Source organism: Simochromis diagramma, unplaced genomic scaffold (assembly GCF_900408965.1).
Source record: "Simochromis diagramma unplaced genomic scaffold, fSimDia1.1 OVJJ01000816.1, whole genome shotgun sequence".
NCBI classification, from domain to species: domain Eukaryota; kingdom Metazoa; phylum Chordata; class Actinopteri; order Cichliformes; family Cichlidae; genus Simochromis; species Simochromis diagramma.
The window spans coordinates 19868685-19888479 of NW_024386908.1; the positions used below are offsets into that span (position 1 = coordinate 19868685).

General features: G+C 41.1%; 1 protein-coding gene across 2 annotated transcripts; it reads right to left on the bottom strand.

Annotated features, from left to right (window-relative positions):
- Positions 1-421: 421 nt before the first annotated feature.
- On the bottom strand, positions 422-13733 carry LOC120736028 (acyl-coenzyme A thioesterase 3-like). 2 transcript variants are annotated; one of them, XM_040035958.1, is made up of 10 exons: positions 13016-13733; positions 12497-12702; positions 6336-6435; positions 5721-5905; positions 5359-5519; positions 4525-4653; positions 1774-1856; positions 1615-1708; positions 1424-1504; positions 422-637 (listed from the first exon to the last, which is right to left on the bottom strand). In XM_040035958.1, the coding sequence occupies exons 1-10, from the start codon at positions 13066-13068 to the stop codon at positions 449-451; spliced, it is 1281 nt and encodes a 426-aa protein (XP_039891892.1). In that variant the 5' UTR covers positions 13069-13733; the 3' UTR covers positions 422-448. The 2 variants fall into 2 exon arrangements, with proteins under 2 accessions (XP_039891892.1, XP_039891893.1); XM_040035959.1 differs by lacking the exons at positions 422-637; positions 1424-1504; positions 1615-1708 and having other exon boundaries at positions 1756-4442; positions 4534-4653; positions 13016-13732.
- Between the last annotated feature and the right edge of the window lie 6062 nt (positions 13734-19795).

A 19795-nucleotide genomic window follows, 5' to 3' on the forward strand; every position in this document is an offset into this window, starting at 1 on the left:
TTTGTTTCTGAGGTTTTTGTGCTTCCTCCTTTACAACTGTCTGTAATATTTTACACAAGTATTGAATATTTCTTTAGTTTGAGTTTCATTTCTGGATTTCTGATCTTAGGAACTGTGCTTTTCTGAGCTGAAAGGCCAATAACAGTTTTTATTAATATATCTGAGACCCTCTTCTGCCTTGTATGGTAGTAGCTCATCTAATTGTTGTCTAGCTTCTTTTAGCTTTTTAAATGTATATTGTTGATGTTCTCTCTCTAGTCTTTTTACTTTGTCTTTAAATTGTCATTTGATCTTATATTTACAGTTACAGAGCTAACTAATAAATCACAAAGCAGAGGATTTTAGCAACCTGGTGTGTAAACATATTTTTAAGGGACCTCAAAATTCAAACCCTTGATTTTCAGGTGTACCTAATATAGTGGTTACAACCAGAAATTCTTCCTGGAAGTCAGGTTGAAGTGTGTGTGAGTATGTGAGAGAGAGAAAGAAACTGACCCTTCTTTTTACTGTTTAGTATGATAAACTTCGTAGCTCTAAAATGCGGAGAGAATGGCGGCTCAATCAGGTGTCCAGCACCCGGATACGCTAATCTGCTCAGCAGGTGTTCCTTTCCACCATCACGCAACAACCTGGCCACCTGTGGGTCAGAGGTCAACTTTAATTTTATGATGACATCATCATTTAACAAAGTTCATATTCTGAATTTTTTATTGTTTTTGGAGTGTGAATACATCTTTTAAACCAATGCTCTTAGAACAGGGGTCTCAAACTTAAATGAGCTGTGGTCCATTGCTGGCACTGTCATCTCATTGGAGGGCCACTTTGGTGTTCAAGTAGAAAACAAACAAACTTAAAAAAAAAAAAAAAACAAGAAACCACGCACAAATATTTTTAAAAAAAAAAATTCAAATACTGTATAACAAGCCATAAATTCAAATGTGAACGCAATATTCTTCCCCCCTCACTCTTAACTAACTGAAGCCTTTCATTAAACTACCAAATAAACAAACTGGTACTCTCTCTTAATGGCCAGACACGTGGCAGCACTTCTGCTATAATTTTGTTTGTATTTAACAAAATAAAAATGCAGAAATAAGTGTACGCATTAGTTTTGGACTACTAGTGAAAATAGTTTTCTTTACAAATAACTCTCTCACTGAACTAACACAGCCAGTCCCTGAACATGTTTGGGCTCTCTGCTCATATTGCCTTTATATTAAATAATGTTTTGCTTTTTAAAGAACCTTTTTTAATATTGCTTTCAACAAAAAACAAATTCTCCCCAACAAAAAAAAGTAACTTCAAAGGCCAAATTGCATTATATTTCGTCATGTCAATATACGGCCTGCAAGCAGGGATGACGTGGGCCATAAGTGGACCCCAGGCCACGGGTTTGAGACCCCTGTCTTAGAGCATCACTAACCTCCTCCGCTGTCTCCACTGTAGGCCAGTTCTGATCATCACAGCCATTAACCAGCAGCATCGGGCAGTTAATTCTCCCCACCTGTCAACAAAGCAGATTTAAAAATCCCACAGGAACTAAGAGGTCCAACTCAGGCTTGGAGAGGTCATTAGGTCTACTAGTAGTATAATGCAGTATAATACAGCACTCACTTCCACGTTGTTTGAGGGGTTAGCGATAAGATCCAGAGCAAAACGTCTCCAGCTCATATAGTTGTTCTCATCGAAATGTGCCTTGTGAAAATGCCTATGATACATATTAGTAACAATAATTTGTATTATCATTAAATTTTAATGACAAACAGTGCGTACTTGCTTAGTATTTTAAACCCGGCCTTCAGGGTGGTCCCAGGTGGGTGATAGTGATTGCTGCTGATGCAAACAATGCAGCAAGGCTGGAACACAATGATAAATCAAAACATTTGATGTTGCACATTGAATTAAAAGACCCAAAGACCAGCTTCCAACTTAGTTTTCAACAAAACATGGAATGTTTAAACCTCCTGGAATTGCCATTTTGACCATCTGCATTGAAGGTCTCCTTTATGTGCTTATTTTTGTCATACTGAAAAATGTAAATGTACATCTTTTTTTCTCAATTGCACAAAGTTAGCAAAACCCATATAGACACATTAATGGGAAATACTAAACTGCACTTCAAACAAAAACTTTTCCACTCTTTTCCAACTGGGAACACAGCTGTGAACTGTCCCAGTGCAAGCTGGAGGTCATCAGGTGATGAAGCCAGAAGAACCACGTCACCTGCAAAAACCAGATGTGATCCTGACACCACTAAAAGGGAGTATGCCTGCCACTTGGTTCCACCTAGAATTTCTGTCCCATAAATTGAGACCAGAATTTGTGATAAAAGGCAGACCTGACTGACTTCAGGTCAAACTCTGAGTGAGTCCAACTTATTGTTGGAAAAAAACACCAAGCTCTCATTACAGTTGGGCAAGGACTGAACAGCCTGCAACAATCAGACAGAGATCCCAACCTCCACATCCCAGGGCATATCCTCTCTAAGTCTACGAAACATGCAGACTGGTTGAGCAAACTCCCACAGACCCTCGAATGTCTTTAAGAGGATAAAGAGCTGGTCCACCCCAGGTCGACCTCTCCCCGAGTTGTGAGCGAGTCGTCCCCCTCATTATCCGCCTCTGTTTTCTCTAAAGAAGGCGAGTAGGTGTGATTGAGATGACTGTTGAAATACTCCTTCGACTCCCGGACTGGGTCTCATGCATACTGTACACAGAGTGAGTACAGCATTGCTTCCCCTACTTGAGACACCTGATGGTTTTCTGGAACTGCTTCAAGACAAGTTGAAAGTTTTCCTCCATGGCTTCTAGGGCTGCACTCTGCTTGGCCTGCCAGCACTTGTCAGCTGCAGCAAGAGTTCTGGAAGATATCCAAGCTCGATAGCACTCTGTGGTGGTGCGTGGTCTGTGGTCCATGCGGATGGATGTAAAAATAAAGATGGCTCAAAACACGGATCTGTGGTCCTGTCGTGCCTTAATTCCACCACACTGGTGCCGAAACCCAGGATGCGGCATGACAGGCCCACAACAGAGCCAGGGAAGGGAGGAGCTGTCCCAGATGATCGCTGACACGGCGGCTATCCAGCGGGAGCAGGCAGTGGAGGTGCGTCGCCAGCAGGAAGAGCTGTGGGAACAGACCGAGCGCCACCTGAAAAGATGCCCCTGGGCACCACCCTGCGCGGAGCGGTGGAGCAGTGGAGCAGCTGCTCCAGCCAGAGACGATGGACGAGCTGCGCGGGGAGACGGAGGTCCCCGTGTTAGGGGGACCTGCACGACCTGGGGCCGAGAGCGAGACATGGGCTGATGCCGGTCCAGCCGGCAGTGAGCAGGTGCTCACGGCTGTGCCTGCACGGTCATGCCAGTTCGCCAGGTGGCCGACCGTCGGGCCAGCGTTGCCGCTATAGGTGTGGCCGGCCTCCGGACCAGCGTTGCCATCACCGCTGGAGACTTGGGCGGCCTCAGCAAAAGACACTGCCCTGTCGTCGGGTTGGAGGCCGGTGGGGCGGGGGAAGTAGGTAGATTCAGCTGGATGGCTCCCTGGCCTCAGTCAAGCGATGGGGTGTGTGGTGGGGCGTGGTCTGTGGTGCCTTGTGGACGCACCTGCACGACACCTGCAGATCACACCTGCAGTGTTAAATCACGGGGAAGCAGGATTGAGAGGGTTGTTGTGGTGGTGGGACAAATGTAAAAATAAACATGGCTCAAAACACGGATCTGTGGTCCCGCCATGCCTTAATTCCACCACATACTCGTTCTCCAGCTCAATGGATTCCTTCATCTCTGGTGTAAATCTGGTTCTGAGGAAACCACTATGACTGGTGCCAATGATTTTATGGGCAAAACTCTGTACAAATATCTTGGCAGTGACGATAAATGGAACATGGTCCACTCAGACTCTCTCAGACTCTGTATCCCCAGCCTCCCTCTGGATGTTGTTTAAGTTCTGTCAGAGGTAAAAATTCAAGATCTTGAAGACTAGGGCCTTAGCTACATGCTTGCAACACACATTCAATATATGTTTGGGCAGGCCAGGTCCATCAAGCATCGTCACTTTACACCTCATCTGCCCACATAAGTGCCGAATTCACCCAGAGGACAATGGAGTATCAAGATGGAGCACATTCCAGCACCTTATCCACCACTCTAAGAAAAATTGTTATTAGGTGCAAACAGCAGTCAGGACCCACTGAACCGAGTAGAAAATAGTATACCCACACCTGCATGCTGCCTCTCACCAAGGGCAACTCCATAGTGAAAGAGTCGAGACCCTCTTCAGGATGCTTAAGACGGTCTCATTTCCGACTTTTCTGGTGGTTAAGAAGTTCAGGCTCCTTTCCTACCAGAGAAGCCACATCCTAAGTACCTACAGCCAGACTTTTCAAGTGGCGATCAGACCACCGGGGCCCTCAAGCCTGACAGCCACCAAATCCACAGGACACCAAACTGTTACGAGAGACTGACAATCAGTTTGATCACTGTCAATCCACAATATCACTGCATCAAGAAGGAAGGAAATCTTACCCACCACGTTTACCTTAATAATGGTGCTGTAGGCTGTTAAGTTGAAGGCCACCATGGAGCCCAGGGAAATACCAAGAATTCCAACTCTGTCTGGTATCACTTGAGGATGGTTCCTAATAATGTTAAATGCTGTCTAATAGGAGAGTGATACTGGAAATTAATGAGATATTAAAACCTTGTTTTAATATGTATAAATTTACATTGTTTTAAAAAGTGTTACATGTCTAAAACGATAACTCAAGATGAAGAATATGAACGAAATTGGAGTTAATTGAAAAAGGATCCGTTATTTTTTGCCTCATTTTATTCTATTTACTTATCTTTTCTCCTTGTTACTATGTGAAGCGGTATATTGCTGATTGTAAATTTGTTGTTTGGTTTGCGTTAGAACCGGAGATAAATGTTAGTTTGTTCCTTGATTTTTGGTGCCCACTTGTAATATAAATTGGATTGCAGATAGGGGGCAGGGTTTAAAAAGAATATTTTCTTCTTCCTGCTCCTTTTCAGGCATAGTTGCAGTGCTATACCGAGAGAAAGTGTGGTTGGTTTGTCTGAAAGAACTATCTGTGGAAACTGTTGAACCAAAAGTGAAATAAATGAAATGAAATATGTTAGATATTACGGTATTGAAGAAAAATTAGATTGTGCTATCCACCCACAGTGAAGATTGAAAGATTTTTTTTTAAAATTATTTTTAATGATTTCACCCAGAGTTTAATTACTAATCATGTAAAACTGGAAGTGTAAGTTAAAAAAAAGTAAGGAAAAGTATTTTATTTGTCCAAAAAGACAAAACAAAAAACCCCATAAAACACATTAGTATGTAAATCGCACAAACCTCGAAGTACTTAAACTCTACATCTGCTGACAGGTGTTCAGACCTTAGGTAATCCAGCGAGAAAGAAACGTAACCACGAGATGCCAACAAGGCAGAGCGATACTCCAGCAGCCCTACACCGCCTCCCCACATGTCTAGCAGCATAGGGAAGGGTCCAGGACCTGAGGGGAAAAAACAGAATCAAACACAGTATTTTAGTCAGTTTTTTCTACTCTTAGTTCTGTTTGATGTCAGGAAAAGAGGATATTCCTCATGTAGTAATTTCGGGGTCAGAAGTGTCACCCATCCATCTCACAAAATCCAGATTATTTAAAAAAAACAGAAGAAAAAAAGAAGAAGTAAATGTTTTATTTCCGGTGTACCTGGCGGTATAAACAGGGTCCCCTGCACTCCTTGCTTATTAATATCAATTCTCTTGACACCAGGAGCCATGTACCATCTCTCTGCGAGTGCTGATGCCAGAGGGGTCCGGTCCCTGAAGTCCTCGTGTCCACTGTGGACTGAGATGTTGACCAGCATTGGTGTGCACACGTTTATCTTCCTTAACCTGACCAGTAATGATACGAGTTATTGAACAGAATAAACAAAGGGTAGTCCACCCCCACACACACACACACACACACACATACACACATTAGTCATGGTGTTAGTTAGTCATATGTCCTTCAATGCACAAAATTAAACAAATATCTATTACTCCTTTCTTTTCCCTGTACAGTGTTGCCAAGATGAGTATTGTAATTCCTTATTATGACATTACAGGCTGCTGGTTTTTTTTATGGAGACAGGATTTTTCTTAAACAAAGACTTTCATCGTTGGCTTTATACAGCCTAATTATGTCTGTTGTTACCTCCCGAAAGGCGTACAAGTCAGTCCTTGTCATGCCGAAACTGGTATAATCGACATAAATATTGATGTGATAACTTAAGCTCCTTTACACGCCACGAGCTCGGCAAGATGACCACCGAATCCTTACCTGAGGCCTTCTCGGCTGCCTGGGACCGGCCGCATGCTCCACAGCAAGCCCATGGGCTCTTTTCCCGTATACGTGCCTCCAAAACTCAAATCCTCGGTAACTATAAGAAAATAAAAACCATTTTATTCCATTTGACTTTGTTTCATTTTTATTTCATATCTTTTTACATTACCAGTCCATCTGATTGTATCATAATTAACTCTTTCTAGTGTTTTCTTTTACTGTTTTTCATTTAGAGTTTTACTTACTTTACTGATTAATACCACAGTAAAAAGTCTGTGAGCAGAGCTCACACTGACAATAATCAGTTACCATCTTAATTTCTTTCCCACCCTTTTTTAAATTAACAAAACAGGACAGCATATCTGTGCCAAGGACACAGAAGACTGACAAGAACAACACAACCTGGAAAACAATCACTGTAACAGGAGGATATCAACATATGGGATATAAGGATGAGTGTGCTGTGTGAGTGGGTGTAATACAGGGAGTGCAGAATTATTAGGCAAGTTGTATTTTTGAGGAATAATTTTATTATTGAACAACAACCATGTTCTCAATGAACCCAAAAAACTCATTAATATCAAAGCTGAATGTTTTTGGAAGTAGTTTTTAGTTTGTTTTTAGTTTTAGCTATTTTAGGGGGATATCTGTGTGTGCAGGTGACTATTACTGTGCACAATTATTAGGCAACTTAACAAAAAACAAATATATACCCATTTCAATTATTTATTTTTACCAGTGAAACCAATATAACATCTCCACACTCACAAATATACATTTCTGACATTCAAAAACAAAACAAAAACAAATCAGTGACCAATATAGCCACCTTTCTTTGCAAGGACACTCGAAAGCCTGCCATCCATGGATTCGGTCAGTGTTTTGATCTGTTCACCATCAACATTGCGTGCAGCAGCAACCACAGCCTCCCAGACACTGTTCAGAGAGGTGTACTGTTTTCCCTCCTTGTAAATCTCACATTTGATGATGGACCACAGGTTCTCAATGGGGTTCAGATCATGTGAACAAGGAGGCCATGTCATTAGTTTTTCTTCTTTTATACCCTTTCTTGCCAGCCACGCTGTGGAGTACTTGGACGCGTGTGATGGAGCATTGTCCTGCATGAAAATCATGTTTTTCTTGCAGGATGCAGACTTCTTCCTGTACCACTGCTTGAAGAAGGTGTCTTCCAGAAACTGGCAGTAGGACTGGGAGTTGAGCTTGACTCCATCCTCAACCCGAAAAGGCCCCACAAGCTCATCTTTGATGATACCAGCCCAAACCAGTACTCCACCTCCACCTTGCTGGCGTCTGCCCTCTCTGCCCTTTACCAATCCAGCCACGGGCCCATCCATCTGGCCCATCAAGACTCACTCTCATTTCATCAGTCCATAAAACCTTAGAAGAATCAGTCTTGAGATATTTCTTGGCCCAGTCTTGACGTTTCAGCTTGTGTGTCTTGTTCAGTGGTGGTCGTCTTTCAGCCTTTCTTACCTTGGCCATGTCTCTGAGTATTGCACACCTTGTGTTTTTGGGCCCTCCAGTGATGTTGCATCTCTGAAATATGGCCAAACTGGTGGCAAGTGGCATCTTGGCAGCTGCACGCTTGACTTTTCTCAGTTCATGGGCAGTTATTTTGCGCCTTGGTTTTTCCACACGCTTCTTGCGACCCTGTTGACTATTTTGAATGAAACGCTTGATTGTTCGATGATCACGCTTCAGAAGCTTTGCAATTTTGAGACTGCTGCATCCCTCTGCAAGATATCACACTATTTTTGACTTTTCTGAGCCTGTCAAGTCCTTCTTTTGACCCATTTTGCCAAAGGAAAGGACGTTGCCTAATAATTATGCACACCTGATATAGGGTGTTGATGTCATTAGACCACACCCCTTCTCATTACAGAGATGCACATCACCTAATATGCTTAATTGGTAGTAGGCTTTCGAGCCTATACAGCTTGGAGTAAGACAACATGCATGAAGAGGATGATGTGGACAAAATACTCATTTGCCTAATAATTCTGCACTCCCTGTATATTCTGCCAGTGATCAAATGGGACAAACTAAAATCTCAGAATCGCTTCCAAACCATATCACAGAAAGAGGATCCGGAAGATGGCCTTTACCAAAAATCAAAAATAGCCCCCATATCCTGAGAAAGACCCTGTTTATTAGGTGGCCATCGGTAAATTAATTTTCAGTGTTGTATATAATGTAAACGAAGTCAGTAGTTTGATCATCTGCCCATAGTCCTGCCCTTCCCTAGCCAGGCGGCTAATGCTATCTACCGCCTGACTACCGAGGACAGTGACGTCATCAGCGAGAGACCGGTGACCAGCATCGCGGAGCATGACGTCCGAGCGGCACTGAGGAGAGTGAACACAAGGAAAGCGGCGGGGCCAGACGGCATCACCGGCCGTCTGCTGCGCTGCTGTGCTGACCAGTTAGCAGGTGTGTTCACTTACATCTTCAACGAGTCCCTGGCGAAGTCTGTGGTCCCCACATGCTTCAAAAGATCCACCATCATCCCTGTGCCCAAGAACAGCAAACCCTCATCCCTGAACGATTACCGGCCAGTTGCACTGACCTCAGTAGTAATGAAGGTGTTTGAGAGGCTGCTGAAGAACATCATCTCCTCCTCCATCCCAGACACCACAGATCCGCTGCAGTTCGCCTACAGATCCAACAGATCCACAGAGGATGCCATCGCCCACGTCCTACACACCACTCTCAGCCACGTGGACAAGAAACAGGGTAACTATGTGCGAATGCTGTTTGTTGATTACAGTTCAGCGTTTAACACAATAGTGCCCTGCAGACTGTTCACAAAGCTGAGGGATCTGGGACTTAACAGCCGTCTGTGTGCATGGGTGTTGGACTTCCTCACTGGCAGAACTCAGGTGGTGAGGGTGGGCAGGTGCTTCTCCAACAGCATCACCATCAACACAGGAGCACCTCAGGGATGTGTCCTCTCGCCACTGCTCTACTCCCTCTACACTTCAGACTGTGTGGCCACCCATGGCTCCAACACCATTGTGAAGTTTGCTGACGACACAGTGGTGTTGGGTGCCATCTCCAACAACGATGAGGCGGCCTACATGGATGAAGTGAAGAATCTGGCATCGTGGTGCCAGGACAACCACCTCCAGCTGAACGTCAGCAAGACCAAGGAGCTAGTGGTGGACTTCAGAAGGGGTCAGCACAGAGACTACAAGCCCATTATCATCAATGGAGCTCCAGTGGAGAGGGTGCAGTCCTTCAAGTATCTGGGTGTCCACATCTCCTCAGACCTGACATGGGCTGCCCACATTCAGGTCCAGACCAAAAAGGCTAGGCAGCGCCTGTATCACCTACGACAACTGAGGAAGTTCAGGGTCTCTCCAAAGATCCTCAGGATTTTCTATACAGGCGCTGTGGAGAGCATCCTCACACAGAACATGACATCGTGGTTTGGGAACAGCTGTGTGAAGGACCAAAAAGCTCTCCAGAGAGTGATCCGTACAGCAGAACGCTGCTGCAGGATTGCTCTCCCCCCGCTTCAGGACACCTACACCAGGAGATGCTGGACTAGAGCAGCGCAGATACTGAAGGACCCGTCCCATCCTGGCAACAAACTGTTCCAACTTCTGCAATCTGGTAGAAGGTTCCGCATCTTCTGGCAAGGACAGAGAGACTCAAGAGGAGCTTCTATCCCCAAGCCATCCGTGCCCTAAACACACACACCCGCCCTCTCACATCATCTATAATTGACTGAGTCAGGACTCTTCCAGACACTAAACCAAGGCACAATGTACATTTCAATTCCTTTAATTTTAAATATGTTTATATTGTCTATCCTGTAAAATAGTCAGATATCTATTCATATTAATGTACAGAATTCACCTGCTTGCTGCTACTACTGCACATTCACCCAATGTATATACTACATATATATATATATATATATATATATATATATATATAATGTTTTTCCTCTACACCCCCCCCCCCAATTTTTTTGCACATGTCGAGGAGCGTGTCAGGCTACATTTCACTGTGTGTTATACTTGTATAACTATGCATGTGACAAATAAAGAACCTTGAACCTTGAACCTTGAACCACCTCCTGGGATTCACGAATAGGACTTGATCAAGGTCACCCAGTGACACTTGTTAAGAGACTAGCAGGTGATACTCACCTTGAAGAGACACAGACACACACATACATCAATGTTGTGTGAAGGTACAATAAATAGATTTAAATATTCCCACAGCAATGAAAGCATCATAATTTCAGCAATTATTAATACAGCTACTACTACTACTAATACTACTACTGAGTACTACTACTAATAATAATAATAACAAACTTAGTATTTTAGTAGTACTCCCTAATTATGATACATGAGCATGATATTTTGAATAATTGAAATCAAGCAATGTAACAAGTTAGTTTATTAATTATTAAGGTCCAGATGTGGTTCAGTCTTCAGTGGTTTTTATCTAAATCAAGGCAGACAGGGAGGGAATCTTCCAGGGTGCACAAGACTGTATTTGATGTTCTGTCACGGTGAATGTGCTGTGTGAAGGCAGGCAGGAAAGGACCCAAACGCATTACTCACAGACGCGGTAACTTGAACAAACAAAGAAACCAAAAAAAAAAAAAAAACCCACAGCTCTATTTGCTGGCAGGGGAAAAGCATACAAAACAAAACTATACTGGGAGATCGAAGTTCAGGAGGAAACACCAGGAGCGTAACACAGCAATGAGGGATGACACAACGCTGAACACTGGAGGATACTGTAGGAATGTTTAGCTGATTTAGAGTTTAGAAATGTGTTAACATAGAATCTAGAATTATTGTAGAGACACTGACACTGCCCTCAATGTAATAAAGGCCTGATTGTGTCATGAACTTAGAAGTAGATTTCTAGGAGACCCTCCCCCACTTGAACTGTGAGATTAAGACAAAAAGGAGTTAATGTTGAGTGGAAATTCCTCAGGGCATGCCTGGGTGGGAGTCTTAAAGTTTGTAACTAAATATCTTTGGTTTGGAAGGGAGATGGACTTTTATGGCCCTCAGGAAGACACGTACATAGAAATATACGCACATAGTGTTTTAACTGTCATGCACACACATCCACACGCACACTCACTCACGTGCACTCACACATACACACAAGTATGCGCATACACTCACTCACGTGCACTCACATAGACATACGGGTACGCACACACACAGGCACTCACAGGCTTGTGCATACACACAGACACAGAGTTTGCAGCATACCATGGGGTATGCAATTTATGATGGGGTCACTTCTACAAAACTGAGGGAAACGGACAAAGGGGTTGAGATCTGCAGAGGAGTTCCGGGGTCCTGTACATCTCCCTTCTAGAAGGTGTAATCAATAAGTGTAATCAATGAGTGTGGATTAATAAAAGTGTTGTGAATTGACTACTGAGTCCCCGGTGTTCTTTCTGGAGGCCTGAGGAATCTACGAACCGGGTAAAACTGTATTAAGGTAACAATACACACTATAAATACACAGACAAGAACATGAGGGAATGAGAAACAGGTGGGAGCACAGCCGGGAGAAATAAGACCTAACGAGACAGAAGAAGCGAAACGAGTAGCATTGCCATAGGACATGGACCTTCAAAATAAAACAGAGAACAAGAAACAATTTACAAAGATGCAGACTAGACACTGAACCTAACTTGCACTAAACACGAGGGCACAATAACAAAACCTAAGAAGTAGGAATACAACCCGTAATGCTAAATCAAACCAAAACACAAGAACTCAAAATGCTGAGTCAAAATGAGACAGAACTGTGACATGTTCTTTAAACAGCAGACAATTCAAAGAATCGAAGTCACCTATCTCCGCATTGACCATTAATGTAAACAGACAATGAGTTACACATAAATTCAGAAAGCACACTCCAAATTCAACAGTGCCTTTTTTGTATTAAAGAAAATCTAATAAAGCGGTTTTAGTGAAGTCATCTGCATCAACCAAGAAACAGAAACTGCCAAAACCCCAAACTAAAACATCAGGTCGAGTTCACATTCCAATAAAAACTGTCCAACACAAACATTTTTAGCTTGTTCACCCTCCAAAGACCAGCTCTGAGACAGCATCCTAAGTCTTCTGCAGTCAGCGGTGACCCACCTGATACGACGCCTCTGTGGTCGCTGACGTAGTGACCATATGCCTCCCAGTCGTCCTTGTCCTCAGAGTGGTGGAGGGAGTGGAGGGTTACCGGACATCCTGGAGGAAGATTCTCCACCAACACTTGAAATTTCTCATCAACCAAAGCCCGACTCGGGGTGACGGAGAGGATCGGAGGAACCGCCTGTGTCATGGCTGAGAGCAGTCTGTGGAGAGAAACTGTGACATGTGAGTAACAGTGACAGGTCGGTCCGTCAGTGACATTCAGGTCTAAGCTGGATTAAAAGCACAGATTTAGACGCAAATCATATGGCACACATTAGCAATCTTTGCTGTCATTTATGCATGTATTTAAGTATTTGTGTATGTAGGAGTAACTGTATCTCAAAAGAAGAAAGGACAACCCCTGCGTCTGTCCAGGAAAATGATTATGAATCTATAATGGTTAGTGCCATGTGAGGATGCAGCTGAAAGAAATATCTGGCTCAGGAGGCGGTCTACCACGTGAAATTCAGCTACCTGTAGCAGGTGAGTGTACACTCCTGTAGCAGTGGCCTGGTCACACTCCACATAGTCCCTCTGATAAACCTCTCATTCGTGTTATCTCAGTTCCTGGCAGGCAGAAATAAAAATGTCCAAACTTCAACTGCAGCTGGTACTCAAGGTCAGCAGCCTGGCTCTGCCTCTGATGCAGTTACCCCCTTTAATAAACAGACATGAAACCACGCCTCCTTTCAGCAATGATCTGATGATTTGTGATCTGGTGCTGTCTAAAAACCTCAGAGTGTCACTATCCTGCGTTTTTTTGACCCAGCACTTTGAGTTTTAGTGTATTTTGATGTTTATGGTTTATGTTTAAGTCCATTAAGGTTTTCTAAGTCCATTTCTATTATGCCTAGGTTGCTGTTATAGTTCTTTGTTATTAGATTCCCCTTGTGTCTTCAACCCCTGTGTTAAGTCTTCCTCGCCCTTCATGTGTTTCATGTCTGCATGTCTTGTGTTGTCAAGTTCTTGTTGTCATGTCTGCGTCTCATTATGTTTCCTGTTTTATTTTGATGAGATCTTGTGTTTCTACGCTCAAATGTGTTTAGTTTTACTCTCCCCCTGTTCATTCATATCAGCTTTTTCCCCATGTGTTTCCACTTCCCCTGATCACCTCATGTGTGCATTTAGTCTGTGTGTTTCCAGTCATTCGTCGTCAGGTCGTCTGCCAAGTTCACGTCATGTTTCCAGTTTTTTTCCATGTAGCCATACCTGGTCCCATGTTCAAGGTTTCTTTGTTTTTCAGTCTTAGTTCACCCAGTTAGGTTATTGTTTAGTTTTGTCTTATTTTTTAAATAAATGGCTCGTTTGCCACACTCAAGTTTTGTTTTGTCTCTTCGTGTGTTGCTGTTGGGTCCACCTCCTCAGTCCACACAGTCAGCTTTGCAGCTAGACTGTGACACAGAGGTCTCAGCCCCTCTGTGTACATGTAGTCAGGATTCACCTCATTTGCAGAATTTTGAATTTGTATTCATGTTTGTTTTTTATTAATTTGTAGCCAAAAAAGACACATTTTGTGGATATTTATGGGCTCAAATTGTGGTCATAAATATTTTGTACTTCAGATGCATATTTGTGAACTGTGTTTTGTGACCTTGTAAACCAAAATATCTGAAAAAGTTACGTTTGTGCATCTATAGATGAGAATTTGTGTGTAGAAAGATTTGTGTTTGTAAAAAGTATTTACACAAGTTACAATTTTTTTTTTTTGTTAAGGTCTGGTTACAGATACAAAGCAAAAAACTGTGTAAAACTCTGTGCTCAGGTTTCCTGGTTGTGTGTGGATTTCAACTTATGAGTACGAATTTTGACCTAATTGTGTGGATGCCCTCAAAGGCATCCACACAATTAGAAGTTAAGACATGAGGCTTGTGCCAATATATCTTCAGACACTCCTGACGCTCACAATTCAAGAATTTATTTTTCACCTATTACCGTTCTGAGATGAGTTACACTTGTTTGAGAGTAGGAAATTTGTTCTTCGCTCAGATTTCATCAGATTTAAAACTCTGGAAATGAGGCACTTTTTTCTCTCGTCATATCTTTTTGATGGATTTCACCAGAGCCCTGAAAATTTCCATGACTGTTTACCAAAGCCTGCTGTTTCTTACGGTGAAAGAATGATTTTGATGCTCCATAGAGCTTTAGAGTTACAAAACATTGTTTGAGGGCATGTCAAGGCAGTTTTTGCTTCACCTCTACTTAGTTACAGTGTTTTACAAGTCATATATCTTTAACAATTTATATTTTATCTCTGAATTATGAAGACCTGAAGATTCCCCCATCTCTTCTGAACAAAACGATGTCAGAATGACCGTTCTAGCCCCTACGGTTAGGAAATTATGGCCATTTGTTCGAGGGGAATCCTGAATGTCAGAAATACACTGAAGAAAACTCACACCTCTCTCTGTGTCTGCGTGTGTAAGGGCTGACTACAGCAGGTGCAGCTAATTTAACTGACCTACATATACCAAGCCCAGACTCTTAACAGCTCCTGTTCACTTTACGCTCTGTGTATGTGTGTCTGTGTATCAATATTTCTCCCATGTTAAAGTATTACTCCTCCATAATAGTATTTCTGCTAAATCAAAGTACCTCTACTACATCTTAGTACTTCTGCTCAATCATAGTATGTTTGCTAAATCATAGTATTTTTGCCAAATCATAATATTTGTGCCAAATCATGGTTTTTGTGTCAAATCATGATATTTCTGATATGTTATAGTATTACTACTAGGTGGAGGCATTTCAGCACATGTTATAGTATATGTGCTGAATATAGTATTTATCCCAAATCATAGTATTTATGCCACAATACAGTATTTCTGCTAAAAAGCAGAAATAGTACCTTTTAGCAGAAATTTATGCCAAAAGATAGTATTTATGTTAAAACAAAGTATTTCTGCTAAATCATAGTACTCCTGCCAAATCATAGTACTTGTACTGAAACATAGTATTTCTGACCATTCGTAGTATTTGTACTAAATCACAGTACTTGTGCCAGATCATAGTGTTTGTGCCAAAGCATCATATTTGTATGGAGTCACAGTATTTCTTCTAAATCATAGTATTTCCATCAAATCTCAGAAGTTGTGGTAATGCAGTATTTCTGACAAATCATAGTATTTGTACCCAATCATAGTATTTTTGCCATATCATCATATTTGTGCCAAATCATGGTATTTTTGCCAAATCATGTTATTTGTGCCAAATTATAGTATTTAGGCCCAATTAATATTTCTGTTATGTTATAGTATTACTACTAAGTCGTAGATATTCTGTTATGGTATAGTATATCTGCTGAATTTAATATATGTGCCAAACATGTTGTGCTAAAACATAGTATTTCTGCCTTATTGTGGTATTTGTGCAAAAACATAGAATTTCTGCAAAATCATAGTATATCTGTTATGTTATAGTATTACTACTAAGGCATAGTATTTCTACCAAATCATAGTATTCCTTCAAAATCATAGTATTACTGCAATTTCATAGTATTTGAGCGAAATTATAGCATATGTGCATAAACACACTATGTCTGCAACATCACAGTATATCTGTTATTTTATAGTATTACTACTAAGTCACAGTATTTCTGCCAATTTGTAGTATTTATACTAAATCATACTACTTGTGCCAAATCATAGTATTTGTTGCAAATCATAGTATTCGAACCAAAATATAGTATTTGTACCAAAGCATTGTATTTGTACGAAGCACGGTATTTCTGCCAAATCATAAAATTACTGCAATTTCATAGTATTTTGAGGAATCCCTTTTATTATATTATTACTTCTAAGTCATAGTACTTCTGCTTTGTCATAGTATTTGTACTAATACGTAGTATTTCTGCCAAATCATAGTATTACTGCTATTTCATAGTATTTGAGTGAAATTAAAGTGTTTCTGCAAAAACATTGTATTTCTGCTAAATCATAGTATTTCTGTTATCTTAAAGTACTTGTTCTCAATTATAGTATTTGTGCCAAAGTTTAGTATTTCTGCCAAATCATATTATCTCTGCTAAATCATAGTGTCTGCCAAATCATAGTATTTGTGCCTAAGCGCAGCATTTGTACCAAAACATAGTATTACTGCTAAATCATAGTATTTGAGCCAAATCATAGTATGTGCTAAAATATACTATTTCTGCCAAATGATAGTATTTGTGCCAAAGCATAGTATTTCAACAAAATCACAGTATTTCTGCTATGTTATAGTATTTGTGCTAAATCATAGTGTTTGTGCCAAAGCATAGCATTTACCCAAATAATAGTATTTCTGCTACGTTATATTTTCACTGCTCATAGTATTTCTTCCAAATCATAGTATAACTGCAAAATAAAAGTGTTTGAGCCAAAACATAGTGTTTGTGCTAAATCCTAGTAATTTTGCTCAATGATAGAATTTCTGCTATGCTGTAGTACTTTTTGCTAGATTATAGTGTTTCTGCTAAGTCAAAGTATTTCATGTAAATCATAGTATTTCTACCAAGTCCCAGTGTTTCTCCTAATCATAAATAATGTTTCAGCACAAATTGTATGATTTGGCTCAAATACTATGATTTGGCAGAATTTTCTATGTTTCAGCACAAATGCTATGATTTGGAAGAAAAAATATTATTTAGTATAAATACTAAGTTTTGGCACGGATTTAGCTAAATACTATGATTTGTCACAAATGCTATGATTTGGTACAAATACTGTGATTTGGCACAAACACTGTGATTTACCAGAAATACTGTGATTTGGCAGAAATACTATCATTTGGTTCAAATATTATGATTTAGAAGAAAGACTATGTTATATTATAAATACTATGTTCAAACTTTAAAAATTTCTGCTATTTCTGCTAATGTGTGCTATGACTTTTGACCATTGAAATGAATGGAACACATTATTCATGTGGTCACTGATTTTGCTTGCCGGAGTGAGCTTTGTTTTAGCTCAGTGAGATGAGCAGCCGTTCTCAGAGCGGGAGGCCCGGGTTCAAATCTCGCTTATGGCAACAATTGTTTCAGTTAACAGTTCAATTTTTTTTTTAAAATCTTTTCAACACAAATTTTAGCTTCTTCACCCCTTTTCAGCAAAATTTTCAGTTTTTCACCCCTTTTCAGCACAAATCCTAGCTTTTTCAGCTGTTTTCAGAAAAAGTAATCTTTTCATCAGAAATTCAGGTCATTCACCTCTTTTCAGCACAACGTTTTGCTTCTTTACCTCTTTTCTGCAGAAATTCTGCTGATTCACCTCTTTTCAGCAGTATTTTGAGCCTTTTCACCTCTTTTCAGCTTTTTCAGCTTTTTCTTGTGTTTTCTGCAGAATTTTAAGTTTTTTCACCTCTTTTCATTTGAAAGTCGAGCTTTTGCATCTGTTTTCAGCTGAATTTTCAGTTTAATAATAATAATAATAAACTTTATTTATAAAGCACACTAAAAAACCAAGGCTATACCAAGGTGCTTGACAAAAATAAAATAGGAAAAGGGAGATGGGAGGGAAAAGAGGAAGGACCAGGCACGTATCAATTATAAAAACCTTGACAATCATAAGATATAAAAGTAGTTCACAAGCATAACGGATAAAAATGTACCAACGCACACCAAGTGTTAACTAGGTGGAAAGGCAAGATTAAACAAATAAGTCTTCAGCCGTGATTTAAACAATGGCATAGAGTCAGACGCCCGGATAGCGACAGGAAGGTTGTTCCATAAGACCGGGGCAGCTACAGCAAACGCACGGTCACCGCGAGACTTCAGCCGAGAACGAGGTTGCTCCAGAAGAATTTGGGTAGCAGATCTAAGTGCTCGGACAGGAGTGTGTAACTTGAGAAGCTCATTGAGGTAGCTCGGCGCCAAGTTATTAATGGTTTTGTAGGTGAAAAGTAACATTTTAAATTGAATGCGGTATTTAATTGGAAGACAGTGCAAGCCAGCGAGAACAGGAGTGATGGAAGAAAACTTCCTGCTACCTGTCAAAAGGCGTGCCACCGCATTCTGGACAGTCTGCAATCTAACAAGAAGGGTGGAGGAAAGGCCAATGTAAAGAGAGTTGCAGTAGTCCAACCTGGAAGTCACGAATGCGTGAATGAGTTTTTCCAAGTCAGTGTGCGGAATATAGTGCTTAGCCTTAGAAATGAGGCGCAGCTGATTAAAACTAGACCTCACAACAGCAGACACTTGCTTGTCAAATTTAAGCGAGCTATCCAGTGGTATGCCCAAATTACTGGCATAATCAGAAGGAGAGCTAGCAAAAGGCATCAGAGCAGCGCACAGTTGGTCGCGGGTGATTTTACTATCAAACACCACGATCTCCGTTTTCTTTTCGTTCAGGACAAGAGAATTACTCTTGAACCAACCTTTAACCTCACGCATGCATTCATGAAAATAGTGAAAAGACATAGCAAGATCGTCAGTAATCTCAAAATAAATCTGTATATCCTCAGCATAGCAATGAAAGGCAATATTATACTTCTCAAAAATTGCTCCAAGAGGGAGCAGATATAGCGAAAAGAGAATAGGGCCTAATACAGATCCTTGAAGCACACCACAGCGTACAGGTACCGAGGAAGATGAGAAGTTGCCCAAATTAACCGAAAAAGACCTGTCAGCAAGATAGGATTTAAACCAGTTGAGGGCAGTGCCTCTTATACCCACAGTATGCTCAAGTCTTAGTAGAAGAATGTTATGATCAACCATATCAAAAGCAGAGGAAAGGTCCAATAAAACCAGGACCACGGAGCGTCCAGAGTCAGTGCTTACAAATAAGTCATTGAGAACTCTAAGCAAGGCCGTTTCAGTGCTGTGCCGTGGCTTAAAGGCAGACTGAAATTTCTCTGCAATGTTGTTCGCGTCTAAGTACGCCTGAAGCTGAGAGAGAACTAGTCGCTCCAGGATCTTGGACAGAAACGGAAGCTTAGAGATTGGTCGATAGTTCAAAAGATCATAACAATCAAGATTCTTCTTTTTCAGAATAGGCTGGACTACAGCATGCTTAAAGGCCAGTGGGACAGATCGAGAGAAAAGAGAAAAATTCATTAAGAACAGAATGCTCGGTCCAATTACATCAAAGCAGCCCTTAACAATGCGTGATGGGAGAATATCAAACACAGCATTGGTGTTTTTTAGTTGATCAACCAGCTGCTTCAGAGTCAAAAGCGACACGGGCTCAAATTGATGAAAAGTTGAATTACACTCAGAGGAAAAGACAGGATAAGATGTAGACGAAGAGGAAAGCTTAAGGGATGAAACCTTATCTAAAAAAA